Raw genomic sequence first — 27,982 nt, 5'->3', positions numbered from 1 at the left:
AGGCTAGATTTGAACTCAGGTCCTCCTGACTAGGGCCAGTGCTCTATCCACTGTACCATCTAGCTGCCTCGACATTTTTGTTTTAATGTTATCATGTTGCAGGGAACACAGTAAGTGGATCAGGCTATCTAGAGTAAAACTCCTGAGAGAGAGAAGGATGTCAAGGTTGAGGACTTGGATGTGAGAGGACTAATATTTTATTTAAGCTGCATTTCCTTGAAATCTTCTTTCTTTTCCCATAACATGAAATAGACCCAGATCCCTTTTCTTCCCTCCTTTATAAGGCATTGTTGTTAAGTTAATCATTAAATCTGACAGACCCGCCTGACCTTGGAGATTTCTATGCAAAGATACTAGTGTGGTTTGCCTTTTCCTTTTCAAGTAGATTAAGGACAGTAAAGGTAAAATGATTGCCCAATCTCAAACTGGTAGTAAGTGCCTGAAGCTGGGTTTAAACTCAGGTCTTCTTCCCTCCAGGCTAGCTTTCTATCTGTTCAGCCATCTAGCTACCAGTTGTCTGGATTTGCTGTTCCCTAAAAGCTGTTCTTAGAACCTGATTGACCCTGACTTCTTAGTGGTCAGATAAAGGGTTAAATAATTAACTGCTAACCCCCTCTGATAAAAAAGACTTCCTCACATGTCTTTCATTGCCCTACCGGGCAGGGCTGACCATGTCCCTTAACATTATACTCTTGCTATGTTAAGCAAAGTAAACCTTTTGAGTAGAGTTGTGAAATAATGGAAATCTTTTTTAAGATTACTATGTCAAGATAAATTGAAGTGAGAAGAAACTGGAATCAGATCAATTGTTACTGCCGTTATATTAGTCATATTATAAGATGATGAGTTTTCAAACCCTTCATAGAATTTCAGAGTTAAGAGACTTAAACGGCCATTTTAGTTCAACTGATACCCCTAGAAAAGAATGTCCACTACAATACATCAGACACAGAGTCATCCAGTTTTTACTTTTAAGACCTTAATAAGGAAAAATATCTCCTACTTTTGAGAGATCTAAATTTCCCTTTTTGTAGTTTCTACCCATTATTCAAATTCTGTACTCTGGGATCACATAAAACATAGTCTGATCCCTCTTGCACATGACAGCTTTGTAAATATTTTAAAATAACTATGTTTCTCCTTCCCTCTCCCCTCATCCCACATCTTCAAGCTACTCATCTCTGTTTCCTGTAGCTGACTCTTATATGGTATGAACTTGAGGCCCTTCACGGTTCTGATTGCACTCCCTTCTATACCTTTAGTTTATCCTCTAAACATGGTGCCCCCAACTGAACACAATAATCTGGAACAGAATCTGATTGGAACAGAGCACAGTTTATCATGTCCTTATTCCTAGAAGGTACAGCTCTTTTCCTACATATCAAGATCATTTTAGTTTTCTGGATTGATATGTCATATGTTATTGAGTCGGGTTTTTTTTTTTTTTTTTTTTTTGAATTTTTGAAATAAATTTAAAATTTTACATTTATCCATATTAACCCTATTAGATTCAGACCCATGTTCTAGCCTGTCAAGAACCTTTTAAAGATTCTGAATCTGATATCCCTACGAGCTTTGTTTCATCTGCGGATTTCTTCTGTTTCTTTCTACTGTGAGGCAGCTCTCCTAAGGCCTTATGAGACACATTGTCACCACAGCTACAAGATCCAGGAACGACTTTAACAATCTAATCATGTATGTCCCAGAATGAACTTCTCTCCAATCACTGATACTCTGTATAGACTCACTACTCAGTGGTTAACACACTTCTGCTTTCTTATATTTTTTCCATCCTAGTGATTTTAAACCTCAGATGTAAATATGTAAACTTTGTTCTCTATCCCCAACTGCCTGTTCTTGTAGCTCATTTACCAGAACCCTAACCCCATAATGTTCCCCTACAGATTTTCCCTTTCTTGCATATTAACTCTATAATTAAAACTTTTCTTTTGGCAGCTAAGTGGTCTAATACAAAAAAGGGCCACAAAAAAAGGAAAGCCTGAATTCAAATCCAGTTTTAGACACTTAATTGGTTGTGTGACCCTGGGCAAATCATTTCACATATGTTTAGCTCAGTTTCTTCATCTGTAAAATGGGGTTATAATAGAACCCTCTTCGTAGACTTGTTTTGAGGATAAAATGAAATACTTGTTTTATTTATTTATTTTTGGTGAAGCAATTGAGCTTAAAGTGACTTGCCCATATAGCTAGTAAGTGTTAAGATGTTTGAGGTTTGAGGTCACATTTGAATTCAGGTCTTCCCCGCCTCTAGGGCAAGTACTCTATCCACTGTGTCAGCTAGCTGCCTCTTGAGATAATATTTGTAAAGCACTTTGGCAAACCTTAAAGCATTAACAGAAACATTAGCTATTGTTGTTGATTATTATTGGGGAAAAGAATATCTGCCCCGAAAAGTAGGCTAATTTTCTCCCAAAAGATATTGAAAAATCTTTTTTTTTCTTGGTATTAATTTTTGAGAGTATTAAGGTTTGAGTGATTGGTACAGTTTATTGGTAGCATGAGTCGAAAAGCCAGTCCATTTGAAGTCAAGAATTGTATGCTCTAAAAATAGTGCAAAGGCTTGTACTAAACACAAAGGTAGTGAAGCTGTACAAAAATTTGTCAGTGCCATGTTGCTGAGTATATTTTCCATGTTACATAAGACATAAAACAGGTCTCTTGTTCCAATTCCAGACTCAGAAACCTTAAACAAGCCTTATCTCAACCATCTCTCAATAACTTCATCCCTATTCATTTCCCTATTAAGTTTGATATAATTCTTCATCAAAACTGTATGTGTATTCCTCCTTCCTTTGTCCATTTGATACCAGTGATATTCATCTGATGCCCCTTCTCCCATCCCTTCCTTTGTTTTTGTATAATTTTCCTCTTAGATACTCTGGGGAGAGGGGCCAGATTTTCTCCCCATCTTTTTTTCTACTTTAGGGTATATTTTTTTGTTTTTTCTTCTCTTAAAATTCTCAAAATAGAACCAGTTCTTCCCCCCCCCCCACCCCCCCCCCCCTTAGATGTCCTGTTTTGGTTTTTAAGTACTTCATTACCCTATAAAAACTTTTAAGATTTTGAAATGACACTTATTCATATTACATCTTCTATGTGCTCAGAAGAACTTAGCTTTCTAGATTTCTGTTGAGCTTTATGTTTGCATTTCAAAATTCCTATTTACCTACTGTTAAGTAATAGAAAAATTCCCCTTCAACTAGATGACTGGAACCTGAGAAAAGATAATTCGGTAAAGATCTGCCAGTGACCAGACTCAGAGGCCAGAACTGAGTTTGCCATGTGGTTTAAAGAATTTTGAAAACTTTATGTAAGGCTAGCATTTTCTTTGAACAATGTGTTTCCAAGGAAATTTCATTTAGGTCCATGTTGTTTTTTCTTGAAAACAATTAGACTTAAACTCTAAGGTTGTTATGAGTTTTATTTTTGCCTCTACTGATGTAAGGAACCCCAATACTGTCCTGAGTTGGGGAGGGGGGAACCATGAGGTAAACAATTGAGAACTCTAGTGTGTGGGAAAAGAGTGAGATTTGGATCTCATCGAAGGGATATAGAACATTGTCTTGTAATTTGTAATTCTTATATTTAATTTATTATATTAATATATTAATTTATAATATATTAACATATAATGATAATAATAAATTAATATATTAATTTAATTAACATTTAATTTTTTTATATGGTGTTTGAAGAGGAGGTAATTACTCCAGTAGACTTGCTATCCTTCCATTCTTCATGAGGAAGAAACAAGGTTTGCTGCAAGTGATTATGTATTTACGTTATAGAGGAAGAATTCAAAAGTGATGTTTCTTTTGCCTCCTTTCACCTTTAAAGATCTATCCTTTGTGAGGCAGTTTCATCCTATCCAACTTGTGGAAAATCCACCTAGCAGAGAAATGGGCTCAGTTTTTGTATGTTTTAAATTTTCATTTGTCTCCTAAAGTTTTCCTACAGGGCTTTCCCTCCCCCTTTTATCTTCTCCAGTATTTTGTTTTGTGGGCAGCTAGTGACACAGTACAGGGTGCCTGTGCCTGGAGTCAAAAAGACTCATCTTTCTGCATCCAAATCTAGCCTGAGACACTTAGTAGTTGTGTGATCCTGTTTGCCTCATTGTCCTCATGTGTAAAAAGAACTAAAGAAGGAAATGGCAAACTACTCCAGTACCTTTGCCAAGAAAACTCCAAATGGGGTCATGATTTGTACACAACTGAAAATGACTGAATTATTTTATCTCCTTTTTCTTCTTGGAATTTCATCTTTTCTTATCTTCCTTCTGACATGGTATCTACTTTCCTTGACAGTTTCTTGGAAGTAGGGAAGAGAGTTTTTACTAAAAATTGAAAATCTGTTTTTCTTCCATCTTAACTTACTTCCTTTTCCTTATTTTCTTCCTTAGGTTTTTGCCTTTTCCTGGCAAAATCTGTATTATAAAAGCAATCTATGTAATGTGTCTCAAAGGACAAACTACTCAGAATAAAAGTTTAGGAGGAATTTTCTACATAAGGGTGTGAGCTTTTTTATAAACATGTAAAAAAATGAATGACTTAGAAGAGTCTGATTGAAAATTCTAAGTATCAGTGTAAATGATACTAGTTTAAAACTGAGGTATTATTTTAGAATTTGATTTAGAAGAGAGATTACATTCCTGCTATGGATGTAGTCGCAGTTTTGAGTATTTGTGTCTCATCTAGCAATAATCTAATATAAAAGGAACATATATATATATGTATGTCCTATAAAGAGTAACTCCCAACTGACTTCATTTGCTAAGACAACTAATTAAGAGAGCTATTTCTAATTGGAGGAAAACTTTGGCCATCAAAATCCCTTAATGTGGCCCATAGTCACAGGAACACAGTTCATAGCATCTGTGATCCTCTAATCCCATGAACAATTATCTGAATTCCAGAGTTGCTTCAGGAAACATGGATTTTCCTACATATATTATATTTGACCTCCACAAGCCATTGAGGAAAGTAATGCAGAGTGCTCATTCCACATAGAAGGAGCCAGGGTGCTGGTGGTCACTAGTGTGATGATGTAAAACTAATAGGATCTTAAGCAGCATTCAAAGAGATAAGCCCGGAATAGGGAGATACAAGTCTTGACTCTGCCTTAGTCTGCCTTAGTCAAACCACATCTGAAGTATTTGTGTTCAGATTTCAGTTAATAATTTAAGAATATTAAACACATAAAATATTGAGACAAGAGCAATCAGAATAATGAAGAATTGTGAAGATGTGTTGAGAGAATTTAAGGTTATTTTGCCTGCACAGATGAGGACTTGAAAAGAACAGGATAGTTTTCTTCAAGTATATGAAAGATTATTATACAAGAGAGAATAAGACTACTTTTATTTGGTCCAAGAAGGCAAAACGAGGAATAATGGGCAAAAGTTGCAGAGACAGATTTAAACTTGACATCAGAAGAAATTTTTCAATGTGAAAAAGAAGTAGAATGGGCTGCCTCAAGAAATAATGATTTCTCCCTCTTTTGAGGCCTTTGTTGTTTGTCCTTCATTCTAGAAGAGATGTCAGGAGGTGATATCATGACATGCAAATGAATTGGATTTAAGTGAGGGAGGGCTGTGCAGCCTCACTTTCTCCACTGAAGCCATCTAGGTCCAGTGGCAAGATAGAAATCATTACAACAGGATGATCCTGGATTGGCTTTTTTAGGGTCTTTAAGGAAATGCTAGATACCATTTGTTGAATACTTTATATTAGAAATTTCTTTCAATACAATTTGATTAGACAACCCCAATGGTCTCTTCCAATTAAGAAATTTTTAATTCTGTGATTTTGACTAGAAATAGATGACAGATAGACTGATGGACAGATACTGTGATTTGGCATGATTTTCTCCTAAACTTACTGTATTGGAGCGCTGGAGATTATAGAAGAAAATAATGCAGGAGGTTAATTATGTCTGAAGGAAATTGGAGCCTTAGAGCTATAACCAGAGCAAATTCAACTACAGGCAAGGAAAGAATGTCTCCATGCTAGTACTTGTAATCATTTTAAAGTGATTTTTTAAAGTGTTTCTCCCTCCTTCCTCCCCCCACACATTTCCCCCACCTCTGGAAAAAAAAATTGTCTTGAGTAAGGTGGCATTTTTACCTTTACATGCCCAAGGTTTAAGTGATTTTCCTACCTTTGCATGGATCTTAATAGAACTTACAGGACTTGTTGAAATGAACAGACGTTAGAGCATAATCAATAGGTATCAGAAATTATCCTTAGAAAAGGAGGAAACAAATTGATCCTATAATCTGATTGTTTTCTCTTGTCATTTACCTTGCTATTTGTTTTAAGTAAATATTTTATTTGATTTTTAATTTCTTTCATAATTTGTTTATTGAAACCATTTGCTGATGCGAGCTCAAGCCAGGAATATCAAAATTCCATCACTGAATTTCAAGTCAGTTAGGAGTCCCAGAGTTTGAAGAAGGGGAAAGAGGATTTACCTTTACATTTATAAAACAAATTTGTCCTGGTGATACTTCAATCCCTTGGAAATTATTTGAAGTCTACTACATTAATGTTTCGAGAGCACACTTGTTGCAAATACATTCAAATCACCATTCTATTATGATTTTAAAAGTGCTAGCAAATATCTAATGAAGAATTGTTTCCTAGTTGGAAATCTTATTGTAAATCTTGTAAAAAGTGACATTGTCAAACTTTCCATTGTACTGTGTAAATTGAACACTGTGGTGAATAATTTATTTTAAAACTGGTTCTAAGTGTTGTTGAAATTAGACCTTCATTAAAGACATTTTAAAGACATCATACCATTCTGATCTTTGGGGGATTATAAGTTCTGGACAAATATAACATGAAGACAAGTCTGTTTCAGCATTAGAGCATTGAGCTGCTTGAAACTGGTATGTTGTCAAAACTTAATACTCACTTTCCTCTATTATCACCATACACACATATAAGCTACTTAATAATAATTGTTGAATGAATTTAAGACCCTCCTGGTAAAGAAAAAGATGAACTGATAAAAATGTAAGGGGCCTTCTAAGCAGAAAGATGCTTACTTCTATAGCCATACAAACTGTTATTGGGGGATAGTCTGGGGAGCAAATTATTATATCATTATGATAGACTTATAATTGAAAAAAACATTATTTTTCAGGAGGATATCTCAACATCAGGGTGCAGCATATTGAATCCTGAACAGGATCTACCTGAAAGGTAATGTAGCTTTTGGAAGAAAGGGATTCAAAAAAACATGGGAAATTAATAGAAAGACTCAAAGTCATTTTAAGTCTGTGGGGCAAAATAATTGTCCCTAAGAGCATTTGTTTCCCTCTTCAAATTTAGGGAGTTTATTTTAGATGAAAAGTTATGATTTCACTTAAAAATTTTCCTGAATGGTTATTCGGAATTACTGTAAGTAAAATAATATATCACCTAAACTGATCCTCACTACACTTTAATTTTTTGTTTTGTTTGCTTGGTTTTTGGTTTTTTGAGGAAATTGGGGTTAAGTAAATTACTGGCTGTCACATAGCATGTAAGTAGCTGACATCAAACCACATCCTCCTGACTCCAGGGCAAGCACTCTATACAGTTCCCTACTCAGCTGCCCATATACTTAAAAAAAAAAATACAAGTGGTCCTTTAAGGGCTTATTCATATAAACCATTGTTCTCTTTTATAGATCCAAGAGAACATTTTACAGTACACATTGATACTAACATAAGTAGCTTGGGAGCAGTTGTATACAATGAGAGTATTGGATATCAAAGTTTATTGCTACTTAGAGGACTCCCTAACCATGAAATTCGATATCTATCAATAAATTCTAATTCTTTCTTTGAAGCAGGCTGCCACTGATAAGTTCTGAGACCATGGCTAATAAAGTGAAGATAAAAATGGCACCTGGCTCATAGGATTGACTCAAATGAGATAACGTGAGCATGTTGTCCATATAGGCCTGTCTAAATGTAACTGACAGGGACCTGGCTTCTCTCCAAGGGAGATGCAAGGTAGTACCTTGCATACAACATAGGACTTAGAATCAGGAAGAGCCAAGTTAAAATCCACTTCAAATACTTAATAATTGTGAGACTCAGGGCAAGTCACAACCTATTTTTGCTTCAGCTTCCTCATATAAAGATAATAATGGGTTCTACTTTAAAAGATGTTTATGAGGATTACATGAGATAATTTTTGTAAGAGCTTTATGCGAATTATTATTTCTACATAGAAGGAAATGGGATATTGGGGTCACTAAGCTGACTGCTCAGGTCTCAGAGAGGAAGCATTAAACAAGAATTATATATTAAATAGATGTCATATCTATCAGCCACCCCTTCTTCCCATCCTACTAGTTTAGGGAAAATAACTTCCTAGGTTTGAGCTACTTCTTTGGTTGTTATCTCGTGTTTTATGATTTTTGTTTTTTGCCTAGGCAATTGGGGTTAAGTGACTTTACCAGGGTCACACAACTAAGTGTTAAGTATCTGAGATCAGATTTGAACTCAGGTCCTCCTGACTTCAGAGCTGGTGCTATATCCACTGCACCACCTAGCTGCCTAGTTGGTATCTCTTAAAGAAGAAAGGATATAGCTTAGAATGTGTTGGTAAATGCTGGCCCTTTGAGGAAATTTTTTTTTTAAAGCTTAATCTGCATTATTAACATTTTTATTCATTACTTTCTTTAATGTACCCAATCTGCAAAATAAGAAATCAAACCCTAGTTTTGCAAACATTTGCTGTTTTCTGAAGCATTAATGCCTACTTTGACAACTTAATATTAGGCTTTCACAAATCAGGGTGAACTTTCTTCAGTGTGCCCCTGAGTAAGCTTATATCCCAAGGCTTGGTTCCTTCCTTCTAAATGTTAATTACTATGGAAGACCACTAGAAATTGTGAATAATAAATAAAACTCATTTATTTGAGCAGAAAACACAAATCAAATACATTATACAGATTAGAATGTACTAGACTATCTACAATAAGCCCTCTTAATGGGAAAGAAATAGTTCAGTGATGAGGCAGAGGAAGAAGAAGGTCTGATTTCACTCAAGAGAAAATTCATAAAAATCTCTCTAGAAAGGCAAACTAGAAATTATATTGGCTTTTCCCCAAGTCTTTTTTTTTTTTTCTCTCCAAAGAAAACAAATGAAACCATATGTGGCTTCTTTTAAAGAAAGAAAGAAAAAGATTTCTGCCCTCTCATAAGCTTCCTGCCTCTTCTCATGCAACATTAGTTCATCATCCTTCCCACTAAAAGAGTACAATTGATACAAATAATACAGGCTTGAATCCAAGTTTATATATGTTAAAAAATGTTTATTACTACTTTTTTACATGCACGGAACTCAATTCCAGTCATGGACAAATAATAACTATCATTCTGGCAAATAACTTTATCAGCACTTGACAATTATGCTTGCCTGCATTACCAATCAGGAAAGACCCCAGCACATACACTTCCAGTCCTGTATGTTCTATACTTTGAAAATAATGGAAATGTAATGGTGAATTATGTGACACACAGGAACATGGACAGTATACTCAATACTCAAGATAGACATCCCCTGGATAATGTACCATCAACAGAAGCAAATTTTATAAAATTAGATTAATCCTATCTTCTTCAATTATCTTTGGATGATTAGTGGTGAAATGCAGCTATAGAATAAAGGCAGTCTGTAAGAAATTATATGGACCAGGGAGGGAATGGGAAGAGAATGATCCCAGGAGAACTCAAACTTAGTTCTTTAGAGGGCACCCTATTGAGAGTGTGGCAGATATTGGAATTCTGAAATGAAGTCCTTTGGTGATCCATAAACTAATGATAATGAAGGGTACTAAAAAGCAGGTGCTATTCTAGTAACCTATTACTTCATATCATAAAAGCACTCCAAGAAGATTTTGGACACAGAACAGGTGATGTGGGAAGAAATATTTTTTTAGAATATTGATTTTCCTCACAGAATTTATTCTGACCAAAATCAAGGATTTGAGAGCAATAATAAAAAGTTATCTAGTTGTAGATCTAGAATGAAACTAGCCCCACAAGACTACTGCAGTTTTGTAAGTCAGCACTCCATTGATAAGCAACATTTGTTAATTTTATTTTTTTATTATTTTAATTAAAGTTTTTTATTTTCAAAACTATGCAGTTTTCAACATTCACTCTTGCAAATCTTGTGTTCCAAAAAATTTTTCCCTCCCTTCCTCTAACCCCTTTCCCTAGAGAGCAAATAATCCAGTATATTTTAAACATGTGCAATTCTTCTACACATATTTCCAATTATGCTGCACCAAAAAAAAAAAAAGCATAAAAGAAAAAATGAGAAAGAACAAAATGCAAGCAAACAGCAATTTAAAAAGTGAAAATACTATGATGTGATCCACACTTAATCCCTATAGTCCTCTCTCTGGGTGCAGATGGCTCTCTTCATTACAAGACCATTAGAATTGTCCTGAATTACCTCATAATTGAAAAGAACTACATCCTTCAGAATTGATCATCGTATAATCTTGTTATTGCTGTTTTACAACGAATAATCAATATTGTTACATTTTAGGTTTTTATTGTAGCTCTTACATTTTCTTCAAAATACTATCATATTGCTTCCTTGTAATAGGAGAAAAAAATCAAAACAGAACCAAAAGACACATTAATTGCATCAGTATACTACATTCTATATCTTTAGTCCTTCATCTCTTTTCTGAGAGGAGGATGTATATCATTTTCAGTTTACCAGGACTAAGATAAGGACTAAGACAAATAATTATAATTAATAGCACTCAGTGGTCTTTTGGTGGTGTTTTTCTTTATGTAGCACCTGAGGGTATTATTTCCCTACAAATACACATACTCTTAGTCCAATCTGTGTATCCCTAAGATAAATCTACCATAATTTTTGGGGACCTAAATTTGCCCATGAATCCCGACTGATGTGCTGTTTTACTAGTAAGAAGATAAAAACAGTTCAAAACTAAGTATCTTCTTCTTATATCCTTATTATTTTAGACATTATTGTTTTGCCCTTTCAAAACCACAGTTGTCCAAATTTAAGCAGATCTTCAGAATTGCTCCTTCCATTAAACTCTTTTGTATGGTATGCTGAGGACTATATTTTATGAATGTTTTGACTTTGTCATTTACTAAGTTTGCCATAAAAATAATATTTGATTTGTAGTATCTGTACCCGTTAATATAGGGTATGCAGTTGTGGGGAAAGGGATGCTTTTGAACTGTGATTTACTAAATTAGAATTATAAAAATACTTCAACTGAATATAAGAGAGCTAGGATAGGATTTTCTTTATATATAATATATTTAATTTTCCTTTTTATCTAACTAGGTACTTTTCTTTCTAACTAGAACTCTTAAGAAAATTTCTTAAGGGATATATACACATGTCTTAAAATTACAAAATCATAAAACTTAAAAGAGATAGAATGGATCCTGGGCTAGAATTCCATCCAATTCAATAAACATTGATTAAATACTTACTGTGTGTAAATTCTCAGGATATAAAGATGAAAAATGAAAGTTGTGTGGTTTATGCAGTTTATAGTCTAATAGAATAAGAGAATAATGCAAAAACTGATATAATGGAGAATGAGATAAATGCAAAATAGTCTTTCTAGACAGAAAAATGCTGTCAGTAACAAAGAGGACAAGATCATTTTCATCTCAGAAGAAAGTGAAGGGGATTGCACCTAAATTAGACTATAAGGAAGAGATACTTCAGTATAGAAATGGAAAAAGACTGTTCCAGGAGTAGAAAGTTACATAAACCAAGATAAAGGGGGAAAAGATAGTTCAAGAACTGCCTATTATGACTGAAACAAAATGAAAATCTAGTATAAGGAGTAGGGTGTTGATTGAGAGAACCTAATCAGTTTGGTGAATCAATTATATGAATTCATAGGGCATAAGCTTTTGTCTGAATAGTTTCTCCCATGGAGGCAGGCATGAACCTTGTCCCCTTATTAAGAATTAGGAACCCCAGGGGCAGCTAGATGGCCCAGTGTATAGAGCACCAACCCTGAAGTCAGGAGCACCTGAGTTCAAATCTGACCTCAGACACTTAACTGCTTCTTAGCTATGTGACTCCTCTGGTTACCTCTAATTCTCAAAGACATGCCACCTCTCATCTGTAGGCTTTCCTCTCCCTTTATTCTTTTTTTCCCCTCAGGCAATTGGGGTCAAATGAAGGGCCCAGGGTCACATAGCTAGGTAGTGTTAATTGTCTGAGGTCAGATTTGAACTCAGGTCCTCCTGACTTTAAGGCTGGGGCTCAATCCACTGACCCACCTTTTCTTTGATTTCTAGACCAGAATTCTTCATGGTGGGAGATACCCATGGAAGGCCCAAAAGGGAATCTTGTAGATCTCCAGTTCCTAAGTGCTTTCTTATGATTTTCTGTTTTCTTTTCTTAGAATAAGTCAGAAACTGGAATTCCCCAGAATGGAATTTCTCAGCCTTGGAAATTACCTCCTGAATAATTTTGAGTTTGAAAGTTCCCAAATATAAGTTTTTCAGTCTTATAGAAAGAATATTTTCTCTACATTGGGCCACCTGAAGAAGGAAGAGAATTCCCAATAGTTGCTGAAACAACCCAGTGGAAGCAAGCAGCACCTCAACCAGTTTCTTAGAAAGTGTAGTGAGCACAAAAGCCAGACATCATGTCATGCTATGGGAGGTACGGAGGAGAGACCAAAGTATATGTTGGCAACCTAGAAACTGGTGCTGGCAAAGGAGAATTAGAAAGAGCTTTTAGTTATTATGGTCCCTTAAGAACCGTATGGATTGCCAGAAATCCTCCAGGATTTGCCTTTGTGGAGTTTGAAGATCCAAGAGATGCAGAAGATGCAGTTCAAGGACTAGATGGAAAGGTGATTTGTGGTTCTCGTGTAAGAGTCGAATTGTCAACAGGCCTTCCTCGAAGATCTCGGTATGATAGACCACCTGCACGCTGCCCATTCGATCCTAATGACAGATGTTATGAGTGTGGTGAGAAAGGTCATTATGCTTATGATTGTCACCGGTACAGCCGTCGAAGGAGAAGTAGATCACGCTCTAGATCTCACTCAAGATCCAGAGGAAGGAGATATTCTCGCTCACGAAGCAGAAGCCGTGGAAGGAGGTCAAGATCTGCATCTCCTCGAAGACCAAGATCTGCATCTCTGCGTAGATCTCGATCTCCTTCAATCCAATCTCGATCTGGTTCTTTGAAAAGATCAAGATCATCCCGTTCAAGATCCAGATCCAGATCCAGATCTCTTTCAAGACCTAGGAGCAGCCGATCAAAGTCCAGGTCACCATCTCCAAAGAGAAGCCACTCTCCTTCTGGAAGTCCTCGCAGGAGTGCAAGTCCTGAAAGAATGGACTAAAATGGGGGAGGGGGGAAACCTTTTAGGAAAAAAAGTTATTTTGTTTACTATAAGAGATTTTGTGATGTCTATTCATTTTAAATGTTACCTAAAAGGGTATTTGAATCATCTAATAATCAGAATGGATCTGGATGTTTTAAGAGCTTTATAAACCTACATCAGCAAAGTAGTATTAATTATTCACTCACATACATACACACACACACACTTATACATACACATACACACTCTCTCTCTCTCTCTCTCTCTCTCTCTTTGATCTGAAGATGTAGGAATTTTCTTGTTGGCACATTAAGAATAAAACTTTCTAACTAGAGTGCTGATTTGTGATCACTACTGTTAACATGTAGCTTGGGCAAGTCTCAAATCTAGAGAGCTTGTTAGGCCTATTCAGGGTGAGTAGCTAGATGTGATAGGTGATAAAAATGGTCATGTTGGTACATTAATGAAATCTTTCACACATTGAAAACATATTTTCCTACTATATATATTTGAAAGTAGTTTTAGAAAGTTAAAAGAATCTTAATTTTTTCTAATTGCCTGCCATAATCTGTATCTTAAATTCTTGTTACTACAATGTTAAATGCCCCTTGCAGTTATCATCACCAGGGGACTATGATTGTTAAGACTAAGATGGCATGATAATTACAGAACATAAAGTAAATTTGGGGTAATGCTGAAGAGTCCATGACAAGTAATACCCAATAGCACAAATCTGAATTCTGGATAGATTGTATAATATAGCAGCAAATGTTTATACAATCGGAACATTATTAGATGTGTTCATCAGGTGAAGTGGTACTAAGGAGTGTTTTTCAAAAGTAACTATTTGGAGACCATTAGCCCAGGACTGCAATTTTTTTTTTTAAGTTTTTGGGTGGGGGTGGAGGGTGATTTGGTCTTTTTTTTTTTTTTTTTTTTTTTTTTTGTAATATGTACATTTTAGTAATATGTTAAATTTTTTGAAGTTGGCCAAAAATGAGGGTATGTTTTAAGATTTGATTGGGTTGAGGACTAAGTGTAAACCATCTTTGCAAAATGGTTCTTTTTCCGGGTTAAGCACTTTTCATCTCTCACATCTATTTTTGTATTAATTTTATCCCTTCCTACCAAAAAGGGAGATTTTGGAAGGCCAGTGCAGAGTATTTAGATATATTATTAATTCTAGAACAAATAAAAACATGGTTCGTACACAACAGTACATTTACTTTGTTAACATTTGAGTTGCCTCTTGGATCACTAAAAGAACTTAAATTTTTCATAGAATCCAATAATGTTCCCCAAAACTTGAATATATGTTATCCAAATATCCTGTCACCAAAAGGCACATGTGATATCTCTCTTTGAAAATACTTATTTGCCAGTTCAAGTTTTGGTACAAAAATTGTAACTTTTGAAGACCGTGATTTTCCAGTGTACATGATACTGATATCTGCCATAAGTTTTAAATATAGCAGGTAGCAGGTCAACAATTTAAGTTTCTTAGTTCATTTTTTCAAATGCCTTAACATACCTAAGAATTTTTCTTTAACATGCTAAAATTATTTTAGAGAACATTTTTGTTTGAGAATTTGAATATTGAATGAAGACTGTGATTTGCTATGGAAACCACTTGGAATGTACTGGTTTTTCTGTTGTACTGGTTTATCTGTTGTATTTTATAAGTTTAATTGTTCTGTAGTATATTAAAGCAAATTTGCTCTATAATAAGTGTGCAGAAATTTAAAAAAAAAAAAAAAAGAGGAGGAGGAAGAGGACTATCAAAATCCCTGCAACTGGAAGATTGGAACCATGTCATAGGTGGGTGCATAAGAGATTGCCAACCCTGTATCCTAGTCCTATAAGTTAACTTAAACAGTGAAGGTCCAAGGTACATGGTGCATATTTGTTCAGTAGTCCCCAAAGTATATAAAACCTTCAAGAAAATCTAGTGGATTATTTGAGTACTTTATGTTTCTTTAATTGTTTGTGGATGCCTGAGTTCTTTATGTCTTATACATTTTCTATGGTGAGTGAAATAAAGGCTTCTTTATACCCAGTTTCAGTATTGTACATTGAATACCTGTGTGAGATTGGGCAACCTAATTTCCCATCTTTGAGTTACCTTAGCTTAAGCTATACCTAAACTTCTAGAGAAAATACTGGCCTTTTGGGGTCAGCCTTCAATCCATGTAAACCTAGAGCTTTTGAAGACTTTCAACTATGGGTCACAATAATAATGAGGCCAGATAAGTATTTCAGAGTCAGATAACAGCATGCCAAGATGAGTTTACAATCATATCCTATTCCTAAAATTAAAGGCTTACAAGAAAAAGTGAAGGGGCTTGATAATATCACACAAGATTTTCAAGGACAGGGAAGTTTTCAAAACAAGGCCATAGCAGGGTGGGAAGGGAAATCTTGATCAACTTTAGGATACTGGACAGTAAAAGACCTGTCTAGGGAAGAACAGGAAGGAATATCACTGGACATATATGGTGCTAAAAAATTGAAGTTTTTTTTTTGAAGGGTAGCAATGTTATAATAAAGAAGCATCTATTACAAGAATGTAATTATTACAAGGAATTACAAAGTGCTAATCTAATAAAGGAATGAATGAATGTAGCATTTATTACCCACTATACAATGAACTGGGGACGGTAAGGTGGCACAGTGGATAGGGTGCTGGGCTTGGAGTTAATCAAATCTGGCTTCAGACACATTAGTTGTGATTCTGTGCAAATCGTTTGACCCTGTTTACCTCAGTTCCTCACCCATAAATAAGCCAGAAAAAGAGATGGCAAGCCAGTCCAGTATCTTCCAAGAAAACCCCAAATGGAGTCTCAGAGTTGTACAACAGTGTGATTCCCTAAAAATGCAGGTAGAAAAATTACAACAATCCTTGCTCTCGACGAGCTCACATTCTAAAGGCGAAGAAAATACTATGGAATGTTTTCACTGAAATTTACATAGAACCCGTAACCCTTAAGGTTTAATAACAAAATAGATGACAAACTCTTTTTCAATGTAATTTCCATCCACAAAATCAGATCTGATATTAAATCATTTGTGACAAGCACTTCTGTGACAACACCTTTCCTTTTTGAGTTCTTAGTAGCTGTGGCTGTAGCACCTGCAGGATGATGGGCTGAAAGCATGGCTAATCCCAAATCTCTTGGGCCTGGGATGCTGAATCATAAGGTCTGAGAAGAAAGTGATCAAGGTTGTGGCATTGGTATGCTGCTTTAATTAGACTGACTTGCCTGGTTCTGTGAGTGATTGGCAATTGGTAGGAATGGTCAGCCCCTTCACAGGAGTTGCTTTCCTGGGTGATGACTGGGTGAAATTTGGACTAGAAACAAGACCTGTGGATTTTTTTTTTTTTTTTTTTTTGCTTACTTGCCTGTGAATGACAATTGGTCAGCAGTTTTTGCTGTTCTCCACGGTGATTTTCCTTGTTTATTGGTAACAGGGGTTAGAGCGGCAGTCAGGAAGACCTGAATTCAAAGCTAGCCTTAGACACTAACTGTGCAACCGTGGACAAGTTACATAATCTTTGACTCAGTTTCCTCAATTATAAAAAATAAGAGTAATGATAGCACCTTATTCACAAGGTTGTAAGATAAGATATTTGCAATTTGCATAGTAAAGATTATATAAATACAAACTATTATTTTCTAATAATTATCCACTCTGTTATGGATTTGTCTATTGTCTCATGACCACGGAGGTGCACAGATAATAGTTTCTCCAATGAATTCAAGACAAAGGACATTTGGTCAATAAAGTTGATTAAGAAGATAGGAATCAAATTTCAGTTTCTGTACTTGCTTATGAAAACAGGTTCTTGACCAAGAATGGAGTTTACCTTAAGAAGTCTAGTAAGACTATTTGCTTGATATCTCATTTCTAATCAAGAGTTTAAAATTAAAAGGGTTGGAGAGAGGAAAAAAATACCTAAATATTCCATAAAGGTAGCTAACTTTGAAAGATAGTATGGGAGACAATGCTATTTGAAAGAATATGGGGAACTGATAAATGGTAAAGGATATGAACAGACAATTTTCAGATGATGAAATAGACACTATTTCTAGCCATATAAAAAGATGTTCCAAGTCATTATTAATCAGAGAAATGCAAATTAAGACAACTCTGAGATACCACTACATACCTGTCAGATTGGCTATGATGATAGGAAAAAAATGATGAATATTGGAGGGGATGCGGGAAAACTGGGACACTGATGCATTATTGGTGGAGTTGTGAATGAATCCAACCATTCTGGAGAGCTATCTGGAATCATGCCCAAAAAGTTATCGAACTATGCATACCCTTTGATCTAGTGGGGCTACTTCTGTGCTTATACCCCAAAGAGATACTAAAGAAGGGAAAGTGACCTGTATTGCCAAAATGTTTGTGGCAGCCCTGTTTGTAGTGGCCAGAAACTGGAAAATGAATGGATGCCCATCAATTGGGGAATGGTTGGGTAAATTGTGGTATCTGAATGCTATGGAATATTATTATTCTGTAAGAAATGACCAGCAGGATGAATACAGAGAGGCTTGGAGAGACTTACATGAACTGATGCTAAGTGAAATGAGCAGAACCAGGAGATCATTATACACTTCAACAACGATATTGTATGAGGATGTATTCTGATGGAAGTAGATTTCTTTGACAAAGAAAAGATCTAACTCAGTTTCAATTGATCAAGGATGGACAGAAGCAGCTACACCCAAAGAAAGAACACTGGGAAATGAATGTAAACTGTTTGCATTTTGGTTCTTCTTCCCAGGTTATTTTTACCTTCTGAATTCAATTCTTCCTGTGCAACAAGAGAACTGTTCGGTTCTGCACACATATGTCCTGTCCGGCAGGACAATAACAGTGGGTCATCGAGTGGAGCCAGGGCTGAAGGGGAGCAAAGGTGCTGTAAGACAATCAGTCTGTAAAGCCTACGGCTTGGGGACAGGATCGGAGAGACAGAGAGGCAACTCAAGATTTAAGATGGTGAATGTCTCTGTTTAATGAATGAAGAGAGTTTAATTAAATAGGATTTCTGAGTGGGGGGTTACAATGAGAAGAATGTCGGACCATAGGTGTGGCGGAAATCCTAGAGTATACTGTTATGTAGATTTTGGGCGGAGATGACCGATTTCTTGGGACACACATTATCTTCAGGAATTTAGGGTGTATGCTAATCTTAGCTCTTTGTCTCCTGCGTCCAAGGACATGGCAATGTTCAAGGACATGGTCTCTTGGCATATCCTCAAGAGTGGTCTCTGGCATATCTTCAAGAGCATGGTCTCTGGCATATCCCCCTTTCTTTATTAATATATAGGTGGGAGGCCTGTCTTAGGCTATGTGGCCGGCATCCATATTCAGTACCCAAGTAATCCGACCTTAGAAGGCCAGAGAAGGGCAGGACCCCTGTCTTAGGCTATGTGGGCGGCATCCGTCCCAGCACCCCAGCATCAAACTTCCAGGGTGTGCTTCTGGAAAACGGGCCCACAATAATCCCGTCATTGGGTGTTCCTGCAGCCAGAGGGTATGATGATCCTGAAATATGGGGCCACAATAATCCCGTCATTGGCTCACCCACAGCTTATTTACTGAATGCAGGGGGGGCAATACCTGAGACCAGACCTTGTATGGATATGAGGAGGAGGTGGGGCAAGAGTGCTTAAGGCAAAGTGAATAGGAGCTAAGAGTTCCCATTCTTTCAGGTATATTGAAAAAATATACCAGTTTCCCCAATGTTCTATCTCTACCTCCCCTTTTCAAATGACCATTCCCAATATAAATCCCAAGAGCAAATCAAAATCCCTATACATAACAGACTAATACAGTAGCATTTCCTAAAAAGCCCTCAAACATAACAGCAATTACAGTTTTAACAAATCCCATCCCAAGTCTTAAACACACAGTAATAGATGATCCAGGTAAGGTTTAACAGTCAGTCATCAACCATTCCCAAAGTCCCTCATATCAGTCCAAAGTACACTCGATTCAGGATCAAGTCCATGGTCTCATTTTAAAACTGCTGCTTCAGGCTGTGAAGTGATAGGAGGCTCTCATTCCTTGCAGAGTGGGTGTGTCATGCTGGCAATCAAAGCTAATCAAAGCTGATCCAGGTTCCAGAAGCAAGTCAATATCTGTAATTTGACCAAAATCTAAAACAAAAACACAAATCTAGCACATAAAGATTGGATCAGTCTTTGATAGACTCAGTTCACCAAACTGTTGCAAAACATGAGGAGGCCAAAATGGATTGACGAGCAGTTTCCTATGTGAAGAGATGAGTTTGCTTTACAGGCCAAGCAAACAGCTGCAGTCTTACAGACCCTTGTTAATTGTCCACTTATCCTGTAGAAACCTTAAAGGAACAAAACACAAATATCCAGTAACAGACAGATGACCAGACGAAATAGTTGCCCAAGCATTTAGGATACAATGACTACATATGACCAGACTGAAAATAGCAAAGCATGACATAATTGAATTGCATTAACAATTCTATTGACCATTGCTCTGATCAGAGAGATCAGTTACAGAAGGAAAAATTCAAGAACATAACTATAACATAACATAAGGAATTGAGTTTTAACAGCTTATCAATCAATTGTCCCATTAACTGTCACAGGGTGGAGCTTTAAAACTCCCAAATAACATTAGCTAATTAACTCTAAGCCCAAAAACTCCAATGACAGATGTCATCAAATTTCGGATAAATCTTAAAGAGTTACCATAACCTTACAGTAATAACAGAAAGAAATTTCGCCTCAGTAAGTTCACAACTTAGAACAATTATCATATCTAGGTAGATGTTACATGAGTGAACATTATACATACAAATCATTTTGCTTTTAAAATACCCAATACATAGAAAAATATCCCAAATTGCATATTGTCCATAACAAACATTTTCAAAAGGACAAAGAGAAAAAACTATTATGTTCAGAGGCCCTTTAAATAACCTCAGAATGACCCAATACAATCAATTTAAACTTATACAAAAAACCCAATTCCACATGAAAGAATTCAAGAAGGTTTTTTAACATAGCAATTAAACTTTTAGAAATACTCAGACCAAAGTATGGATCACATTTTATGGATCATATTTACGACCATATCTCTTAACCAAGAAAACCTTTATGAAGAAACAAATATTCAATCAATTAAGCTAAAGTAAGCATGTCCTTAAAAATCACACTTTGCTGCACTGGCTGTAAATCAGTTAAGAAAAAAGCGGCAGGAACATACTCAGGGAGGTGAGGGGCGGAGAAGATTCCATATGGCCATCCTTCCCCCACTCCTGACCCCCTAGAAAAAACTTCCCTCAGGTTCCCCACTCAATTTTCTACATGGGGATCCTTTTCAAGATTTAGCCCATCAGTTTCCCAATATCAGGTTTCTTCCCAAATCCACCCATTTCCAACTTTCTCTTTCCTTCTGACTACATACTTATACAATCTCCTTAAAGAACTTTCCTTCCCAGATACTCCTTTGGTAAAGTAGCAGAAGGCAGTGGGGGTGGGTGACTCCTTCCCCCACCTCTTCACCTACTCCCAAAAGTCTTTCTTTCACCCTTCTGATACTAATCGAACCTTTAATTTCCCTTGCAAATCAGTCCTTCCTAACTCACCTGCATTCCTCTTTCCTTTTCCCATCAAAAACCTGTAAGATTCAACCCTATAGTGAATAATAAACCTCCAAAAATCCACACATGTCTAGCAGAGCTGGTTTTAAAGTATTAACTTGTGTTAACAAATTTCAGAAGGTAACAAACTGAATCAAAGTAATACAGCAAAGTTTTTCTACCACCTTTCTTTAACAGCGATTAGCATCTTATCTCTAGAGCTATTTATTGCCTAGGCCAGGCTAAGCTTGAATTTTATAGTTCTTTACTCTAGCAGGCTTTTCCTTAAAGACATGCAAATTATCCTTAATCATTGTTCTTAAAACTTAACAAAGCTTTTAAATCAGCAAAAACAGATTAGGGGCAGATTAGTCCTGGAAAAACTCCCCACCCTCAGAGAGAAATGTTTCACCTTGAATTCCTTTTCCCATTCCAAAATCCAAAGCGGCTTCGGTGAATTTCAAGGAAGCCCATTTAGTGTTTTACTCTGCCTTCACAGAGAATGCCTAGATATTCTATTCAAACGTCTTTCCTTTAAATGTTAGCATACTGCTGTATATTAACTTTCCAAACTTTCAAATCCCTTTCAATCTATATATATATATATATATATATATATATATATATATTTTTTTTTTTTTTTTTTTTTTTTTTTTTTTTTTTTTTTTTCTCTCCTTTTTCTCACAGGCTGCTGCAGTCAGCCAGAGACAGAGAGAGAGAGAGAAAGATTTTTCAAGCTTCTTGATATTTTCTAAGTCTGCAACACAGAGGCTGAATCCTTATCTCTTACAAGCTTATTTTAACTTTTAACACAAACACACACAAACAAACATGGAGCTCCAATTTACTATGTACAGTTGCAACGTTGTTTTCCAAACAACAACATAACAGACAAACCACACAGAACATGGAACATATATGACAGACTACAGTTATACAGATTCCATGACATTCAAGATTAAACATGAGAACAACAATTTTCTCAATCGTTGACACCCTGTCTGTTTCAGGAGCTGTTCAGTGAATTTGAGTGGTTCGATCTTCTCTTTAGGTTCCAAGGTGTCTTGGTCTCGTAACTGATGATAAAAGATGTGTCTTTTTGTGATCGCAGAATCTACTTGATATTTAACGAAAGTGGTTAGTTTATTAAAGGCCCAAGGGCCAAAAGAAAGGAGAAGGAGTCCCACAAGAGGGCCGAGAATACTAGGGAGAAAAGTGGATAGCAAGGGGGAAGTGGAGAACCAGTTCTTATGCCAGGATTCATTTTTTACTCTTTCCTGTTTTCTTTTTTCCAGACTGTCTCTAACTTTTGGTAGACTGTTTTCAACAAGGCCAAGTTTATCTGAATAAAAGCAGCATTCCTCCTTGAGGGCTGCACAAAGACCTCCTTGTTGTAAGAAGAGAAGGTCTAAGCCTCTTCTGTTTTGCAGGACGACTTCAGCTAAGGATGCTACTGAGTCTTTAAGGTGTTTAGGTCCTGCTTGCAATTCCTGTAAATCCTTATCTATAGCAGCGCTCAATTGGGAATATTGTTTATCATTTTGTATGAGGGAGGCTATACCCGTCCCCGTTCCTACCGCTCCTAGGCCAAGGAGGACGGTCAGGGTTAATGCAGTAAGGGGTTCCCTCCTGGTCCTGAAATTGCCAGTACTTTTTCTTTCCCAGATATCAAGGAAATCATCGGCCTGGTGTATATTAATATGAGGGAAGAGAAAGACAGAAACGCAGTAATCGCGTTTTTTGATAAAAGATCGGGCATCCAGAAATGTAGTAAGGCCAGCAGAGCAGGCAAAATAAGAGCCGTCAGGAGCGGCCACATATTGCCACGTCAGGTTGACAGGTATGGTGTGGTTGCAAACGCCTTCAAGCTGTTTGGGAGGAAGCATGTTAGGTCCTAGGAGACACTGTTCTGTTAGCCCAGTGGGGTCTTCTATCAAGGACCTCATTTCCTTCTTAAAGGCCCTGACTTCTGTGGTGCTCAGGGGAGCGTTCACAAATCCTATACCTCCCTGGGCCGAAGGAACCTCTCTTAAGGGATATAATTTAGGACTTGGGGTTTTAGTTCCCGGCAAAGGATAATTTCGGATATCTCTTTGAATTTGATCTAATTCCTTCCTTAAAGAGGAGAATGACTCTTTTTGGAGTCCAGGTGGGGTCAATCGAATTAAATCCTCCCGTGCCCTGAGGGGCCCCGGAGGAGCTGATGGGATTAAGTCCTCACCTTCCCTTTCCTAAAACCATGGCTTCTTCTGGGGGTGGGGATAAGTATGGAGGAGGGAGAGATAACAATGGGTCCCATTGCTGGGTCTTTAAAGTTTCCTCCTTCGTGTCCTTTACACTTGGACTCTTACTCAACATTATAGAAGCCCCGAAAGCCATAGTCCTGCATATAGAACCTCCTCTGGATTAACAGGTTCTTTGTTATTAACACACAAATTCAGTATTTGGCACACCCAATCTTCAAGGGAGCCAAATTTAGGCCAAATAGTGCCTCCACCAATGCCTTTGTCACCCCAGACAAAGCAGCAATACCTTATCATCTTTTTCTTGCTTTTTCCTTTATATTTTGGCAGTTTGTTCCAATTACTTAATTTGTTTCCCAAGGGACTATCTACCGGTATTCTCTGATCATTTTTCTCATTTCTCTCCGCGAGGGCTGGCTGGGACTGGGCCACACCCATTGAATTTGGACGGAATCTAAATTCTAAAAACACCCAAACACGCCAATTGTCGCCAATTGACTCCAGTCACCCTAGAAGGCCTAGCCAAGCCTACCTGTCCAGAGACCTAGAGTTTAAGACTCAGGGCCTCACAGAGTCCTATGAGCGACAAATCCCCCCAAGACTGCAAGAGTTTCCCAGCGAGCTCAAATTAGCCCGGGCATTTGAGCCGCAAGTCAGGGGCCTAGCCCTGCCTTCCATCAACATACAGTGTAAAAGGCCGGTCATCTTTCTCAAAAGGTAAGGTGGGAGCGGCCCCAAGTACCTGGGCGAAGTAAACCTTTAAGAAACTCTAGCCCCAGGAAAAAGCTTAGCAACAATCATAGTGTGGCCACAAATTAAAATAGTTATTTAAGGCAGTTCTACTTCTGGTCTATGCAATCACACTTGAACTCAAAACTCCCAGTAAATATTAGCTGCAGTCCCAAAGGATTTTATCTTCTACATCAGTTATCATTAATCAAGGACTTCAGATAAAATCTAGTTCAAGAATCACAGTAAAGGGTTTACAGCTTATACAACTATTTTTCTTATCTAAGTAGATAGTTTTAAATTTAACATTACACAGATCTTGAAGTTCACAAGTAACTGAACCAAACTTCATATAACTTACAATTGCCCATCAGAGATGACAAATTTTAAGGCATAACTCAGTTACAAATTACCCAATACCTCTAGAAAACACACCATCTAAGTAGGAAGGTAAACTATCCCATCTTAGTCCCTCAGTAACTTCTCAAAGAATGGAGGAGGGAAAACAGGGAACAAGTCTAGAGAACATAGAAAAGCACACAGGAAAGGCAGACTTCTTTCCTAAGGGTATTCACCGAATTCTTGAATGGCTTCAGTTTCTCTCATTTACTCATTTCTTGCTGCAGTCAAGGAATGAGGGGAGAAAGGAAATAAAAAGCCATCTTTTAAAGAATTTAATTTGCCTTGACCTAAAATTTCATTCCCAGCCATCATTCCAAAGGTCTTTCTTGAAGCTGCAACCTGGCCAGGGTTGGAGCCCAGGAAAAAATCCTTTGTTGGCAGGGACATAGAATGCCAATCCAGAAAAGAATAGAACCCAAGTGTGCTAAGAGCAAAAGGTTTTAGGACTAAGAAAATTAGGAGCAAAAAAGAGTTCCCACCTGTAGGGTTAGGTAGGAAAGTGTGAGACAGACAGACCTAGCCTGGCTTACCTAGATTATCTCTCCATAAGCAGCTAAGAAAGTTTTAAGTATTGCCCTGAGGCTAAGAAAAAAAACCGAGAGCAGTTTAAAATCCCATCTTTGTAGACAGCCTTGATGACCAAATCAGGGAAACTGAGTCCCGTTTAAATGTATAGGACGAGCACGCGTCCCGAGGGCTAGAAGCTGCGGCTTTAAGAGCCAGGTAAATGTCTGGAAGGGGCGCGGCCCACTTGTCCAAATTGCTAGCAAATTTCTATTTTAAAAGTTGGTGACAACCTTTCCGGAGATTTGAGAAGATTTAGATTGAGTCCCCAATCTCCCCACTGTACAGTAACCCCAAGAAGGGGACAGGATAGGAGCATTTAAATGGCAGGTTGCCAAGCCACATGGGAGAGGTCCGAACCAGGCCTCGAGTTCTACACTCCCCACTCCATGTAAGAAGGGGGAGGAAAGGCCAGAGCCAGGGTGGGGGAGGAAGAGATGCCATCTTACCTAGTGCAGTGCGTCTTGAATGGCGAGGGCTCCTCTGGCGATTCCACGCTGGAACTTGAAGGCAGGGCAGCTCATCTAAGTCCCCAGATCTTACTGGGAGAGCAAAACCTGAAGGGAAGACTGCTTACCCCTGTCCAGGGAGTAGCTGCCGTGGGCAGAGACATTCTCTAAACTCACCCCAATTTAGTGACCTTTCTCCTCGTGGCTACAGCCTGACCTTTAGAGACTCCATTGCATTTAACAGTGGAGTGGGAGAAGGGCTCAAACACAGCTCCTTTTAAGTTTCTCCGGCTATCTCCCCAGAACAGATCAAAGAGAGCGCTGGCCTGGGACCCCCGAGAAGGGTAAGTTCCCCAGAACGGCCACATGACCACTCTTTGGTCTGGGGTGGTGTTAAAGAGACACTTCCTCTCGTGTCTCAACAGTTCCTGCTGGAGAGCAGGACTATCTGGTGACAGGAAAAAAAGATTAGAAATGCATTGAGATGCAAAGGAAGGGCCTTTCTCTCTCCAAAGGGTTTGGTCAGTGGGAGTTTGTTCAAGAAAGCATCTGCTCCAGGAAAGACTTTAGAGGCAGGGAGTGTCTAGATCAAAGAAGCCCTTTCACCTGAAATGGAAGTAGGGTGAAACGGAACACAGATATTCTCCCCACTACCTTTAGAGATAGAGTGAGACCAAAGAAAGAACGCAGATTCTTCCCGGAAGAATACTGCCTGAACAGCTCAAAACCCAGATTGGTTCTGAGTGTGCCCCGAAAAGGTCAGGGTCCAGTTTGATCGCCAAATTATCTAGCTTCCGGTGTTTGTTGAGGTCTAGCTTTGGGGTACCTAAATGAAATTAGGGTTAAGGTCTAGTGGCAGGTTTGGGGTATTTCAAGCGAAAAGGATCTATGGACGGCGCAACATATTTTCTTTGGAAAGGGGCCACTGGTCAAACCAGACTGGAGTGTTTTGATCTTGTCCGCCTGCAGGCTGGGCGGACCAGTGGCCCTTATAAAAAATGGTTCTGAAAACCAAGGCCAGCACGGCCAGGGTACGGCTGTACTTGTAAAGGCTGATTGATACCTTGGTTATTTTTCCCTAATCCTTGTTGAGGGAGAAAACCCTGGCTTAGCATTTGTCTTGTGACTACAGAATTGGGGCTGTACATAATAATACCCATTTGTGAGAGAATATCTCTTCCCCATAGGTTAATAGGTAGATTAGGAACTATGTAAGGGCGGACAGTGCCCATATTTCCCTCAGCGTCTTCCCAAGTTATCTGAGGACCCGGGGGTAATTGCCGAACCTTGCCGTTGTTAGAGGCTCCTTCAATGACTTCATTAATTAATGCCCAGAGGGGGAAAACATTTACAACGTTTGGCCCTTCTCGTTTTAGGTCTCGGCCAACCTTCTGCCATTTCCGGGGTGTATTTCAGGGCCATTTATAATAAACCAAGGATGGACCTTATCTATGTATATAAAGAATTTTATAAGGTCCTTCTTTTTTACTTTTATGCCTCTTTCCTTAAGATTTCCTTTAAGATCTTTAAGGAATATTTGTTCTTTAGATAAATACGATCCCATAGTATCGACAATCGCGAAAACTTACCTCTACCCTTACGGGGGTTCCGTAGAGACCGTGAATTCTCTCCCGGAATGCTCGGGGGCGATGTCGGGCCGAGGTCCACTTAGAGGCCCACGTTGGGCGCCAGTTGTCCTGTCCGGCAGGACAATAACAGTGGGTCATCGAGTGGAGCCAGGGCTGAAGGGGAGCAAAGGTGCTGTAAGACAATCAGTCTGTAAAGCCTACGGCTTGGGGACAGGATCGGAGAGACAGAGAGGCAACTCAAGATTTAAGATGGTGAATGTCTCTGTTTAATGAATGAAGAGAGTTTAATTAAATAGGATTTCTGAGTGGGGGGTTACAATGAGAAGAATGTCGGACCATAGGTGTGGCGGAAATCCTAGAGTATACTGTTATGTAGATTTTGGGCGGAGATGACCGATTTCTTGGGACACACATTATCTTCAGGAATTTAGGGTGTATGCTAATCTTAGCTCTTTGTCTCCTGCGTCCAAGGACATGGCAATGTTCAAGGACATGGTCTCTTGGCATATCCTCAAGAGTGGTCTCTGGCATATCTTCAAGAGCATGGTCTCTGGCACACATATATTGTATCTAGGATATACTGTGACATATTTAACATGTATAGGACTGCTTGCCATCTGGGGGAGGGAGGAAAGAGGGAGGGGAAAAGTTGGAACAGAAGTGAATGCAAGGGATAATGTAAAAAATTACCCAGGCATGGGTTCTGTCAATAAAAAGTTATAATTATTTAAAAAAAAAAAAAAGAGAATATGGGAAGAATATCTGTTGAGATGTCAATCTGCAGGTGGCAAAAATCCAAGAAAGGTATCAATAATCAGACTAAATAGTCTATTTAGTCTCAATTATTAATAAATGCACAAAGTTTAAGAAATAAGCAAAATGAACTAAATATAAAATATGAATTGGCAAATTTGACTACATAGATATCTCTAAAACTTGGTTGGATTTAAGCCCATGACTAGAATGTGGCTCTAGATAGGTATAACTTCT

The 27,982-nt window shown here is 37.8% G+C and overlaps 1 protein-coding gene and 1 long non-coding RNA gene across 3 annotated transcripts in view; both read left to right on the top strand.

Moving 5' to 3' along the window:
- Positions 1–18,234, top strand: part of LOC127561020 (uncharacterized) — a 36,918-nt gene extending 18,684 nt beyond the window's left edge. Inside the window, exon 3 of one of the 2 annotated variants that reach the window (XR_007953448.1) lies at positions 17,923–18,234. This is a non-coding gene — a long non-coding RNA (uncharacterized LOC127561020). Of the gene's footprint in view, positions 1–17,919 lie in introns of both variants that reach the window. The other variant, XR_007953447.1, reaches the window with a different exon arrangement.
- LOC127561018 (serine/arginine-rich splicing factor 7-like) lies at positions 7,168–15,436 on the top strand. Its single transcript, XM_051996094.1, has 2 exons — positions 7,168–7,226; positions 12,445–15,436. Exon 2 carries the CDS (start codon positions 12,691–12,693, stop codon positions 13,396–13,398), a length of 708 nt encoding a protein of 235 aa, XP_051852054.1. The 5' UTR covers positions 7,168–7,226; positions 12,445–12,690; the 3' UTR covers positions 13,399–15,436.
- Positions 18,235–27,982: the final 9,748 nt, after the last annotated feature.

This window comes from Antechinus flavipes, chromosome 4, assembly GCF_016432865.1.
Source record: "Antechinus flavipes isolate AdamAnt ecotype Samford, QLD, Australia chromosome 4, AdamAnt_v2, whole genome shotgun sequence".
Taxonomy (NCBI): Eukaryota; Metazoa; Chordata; class Mammalia; order Dasyuromorphia; family Dasyuridae; genus Antechinus; species Antechinus flavipes.
The sequence above is the reverse complement of the archived record's forward strand: the minus strand, read 5'-3'. Positions and strand labels throughout refer to the sequence as shown.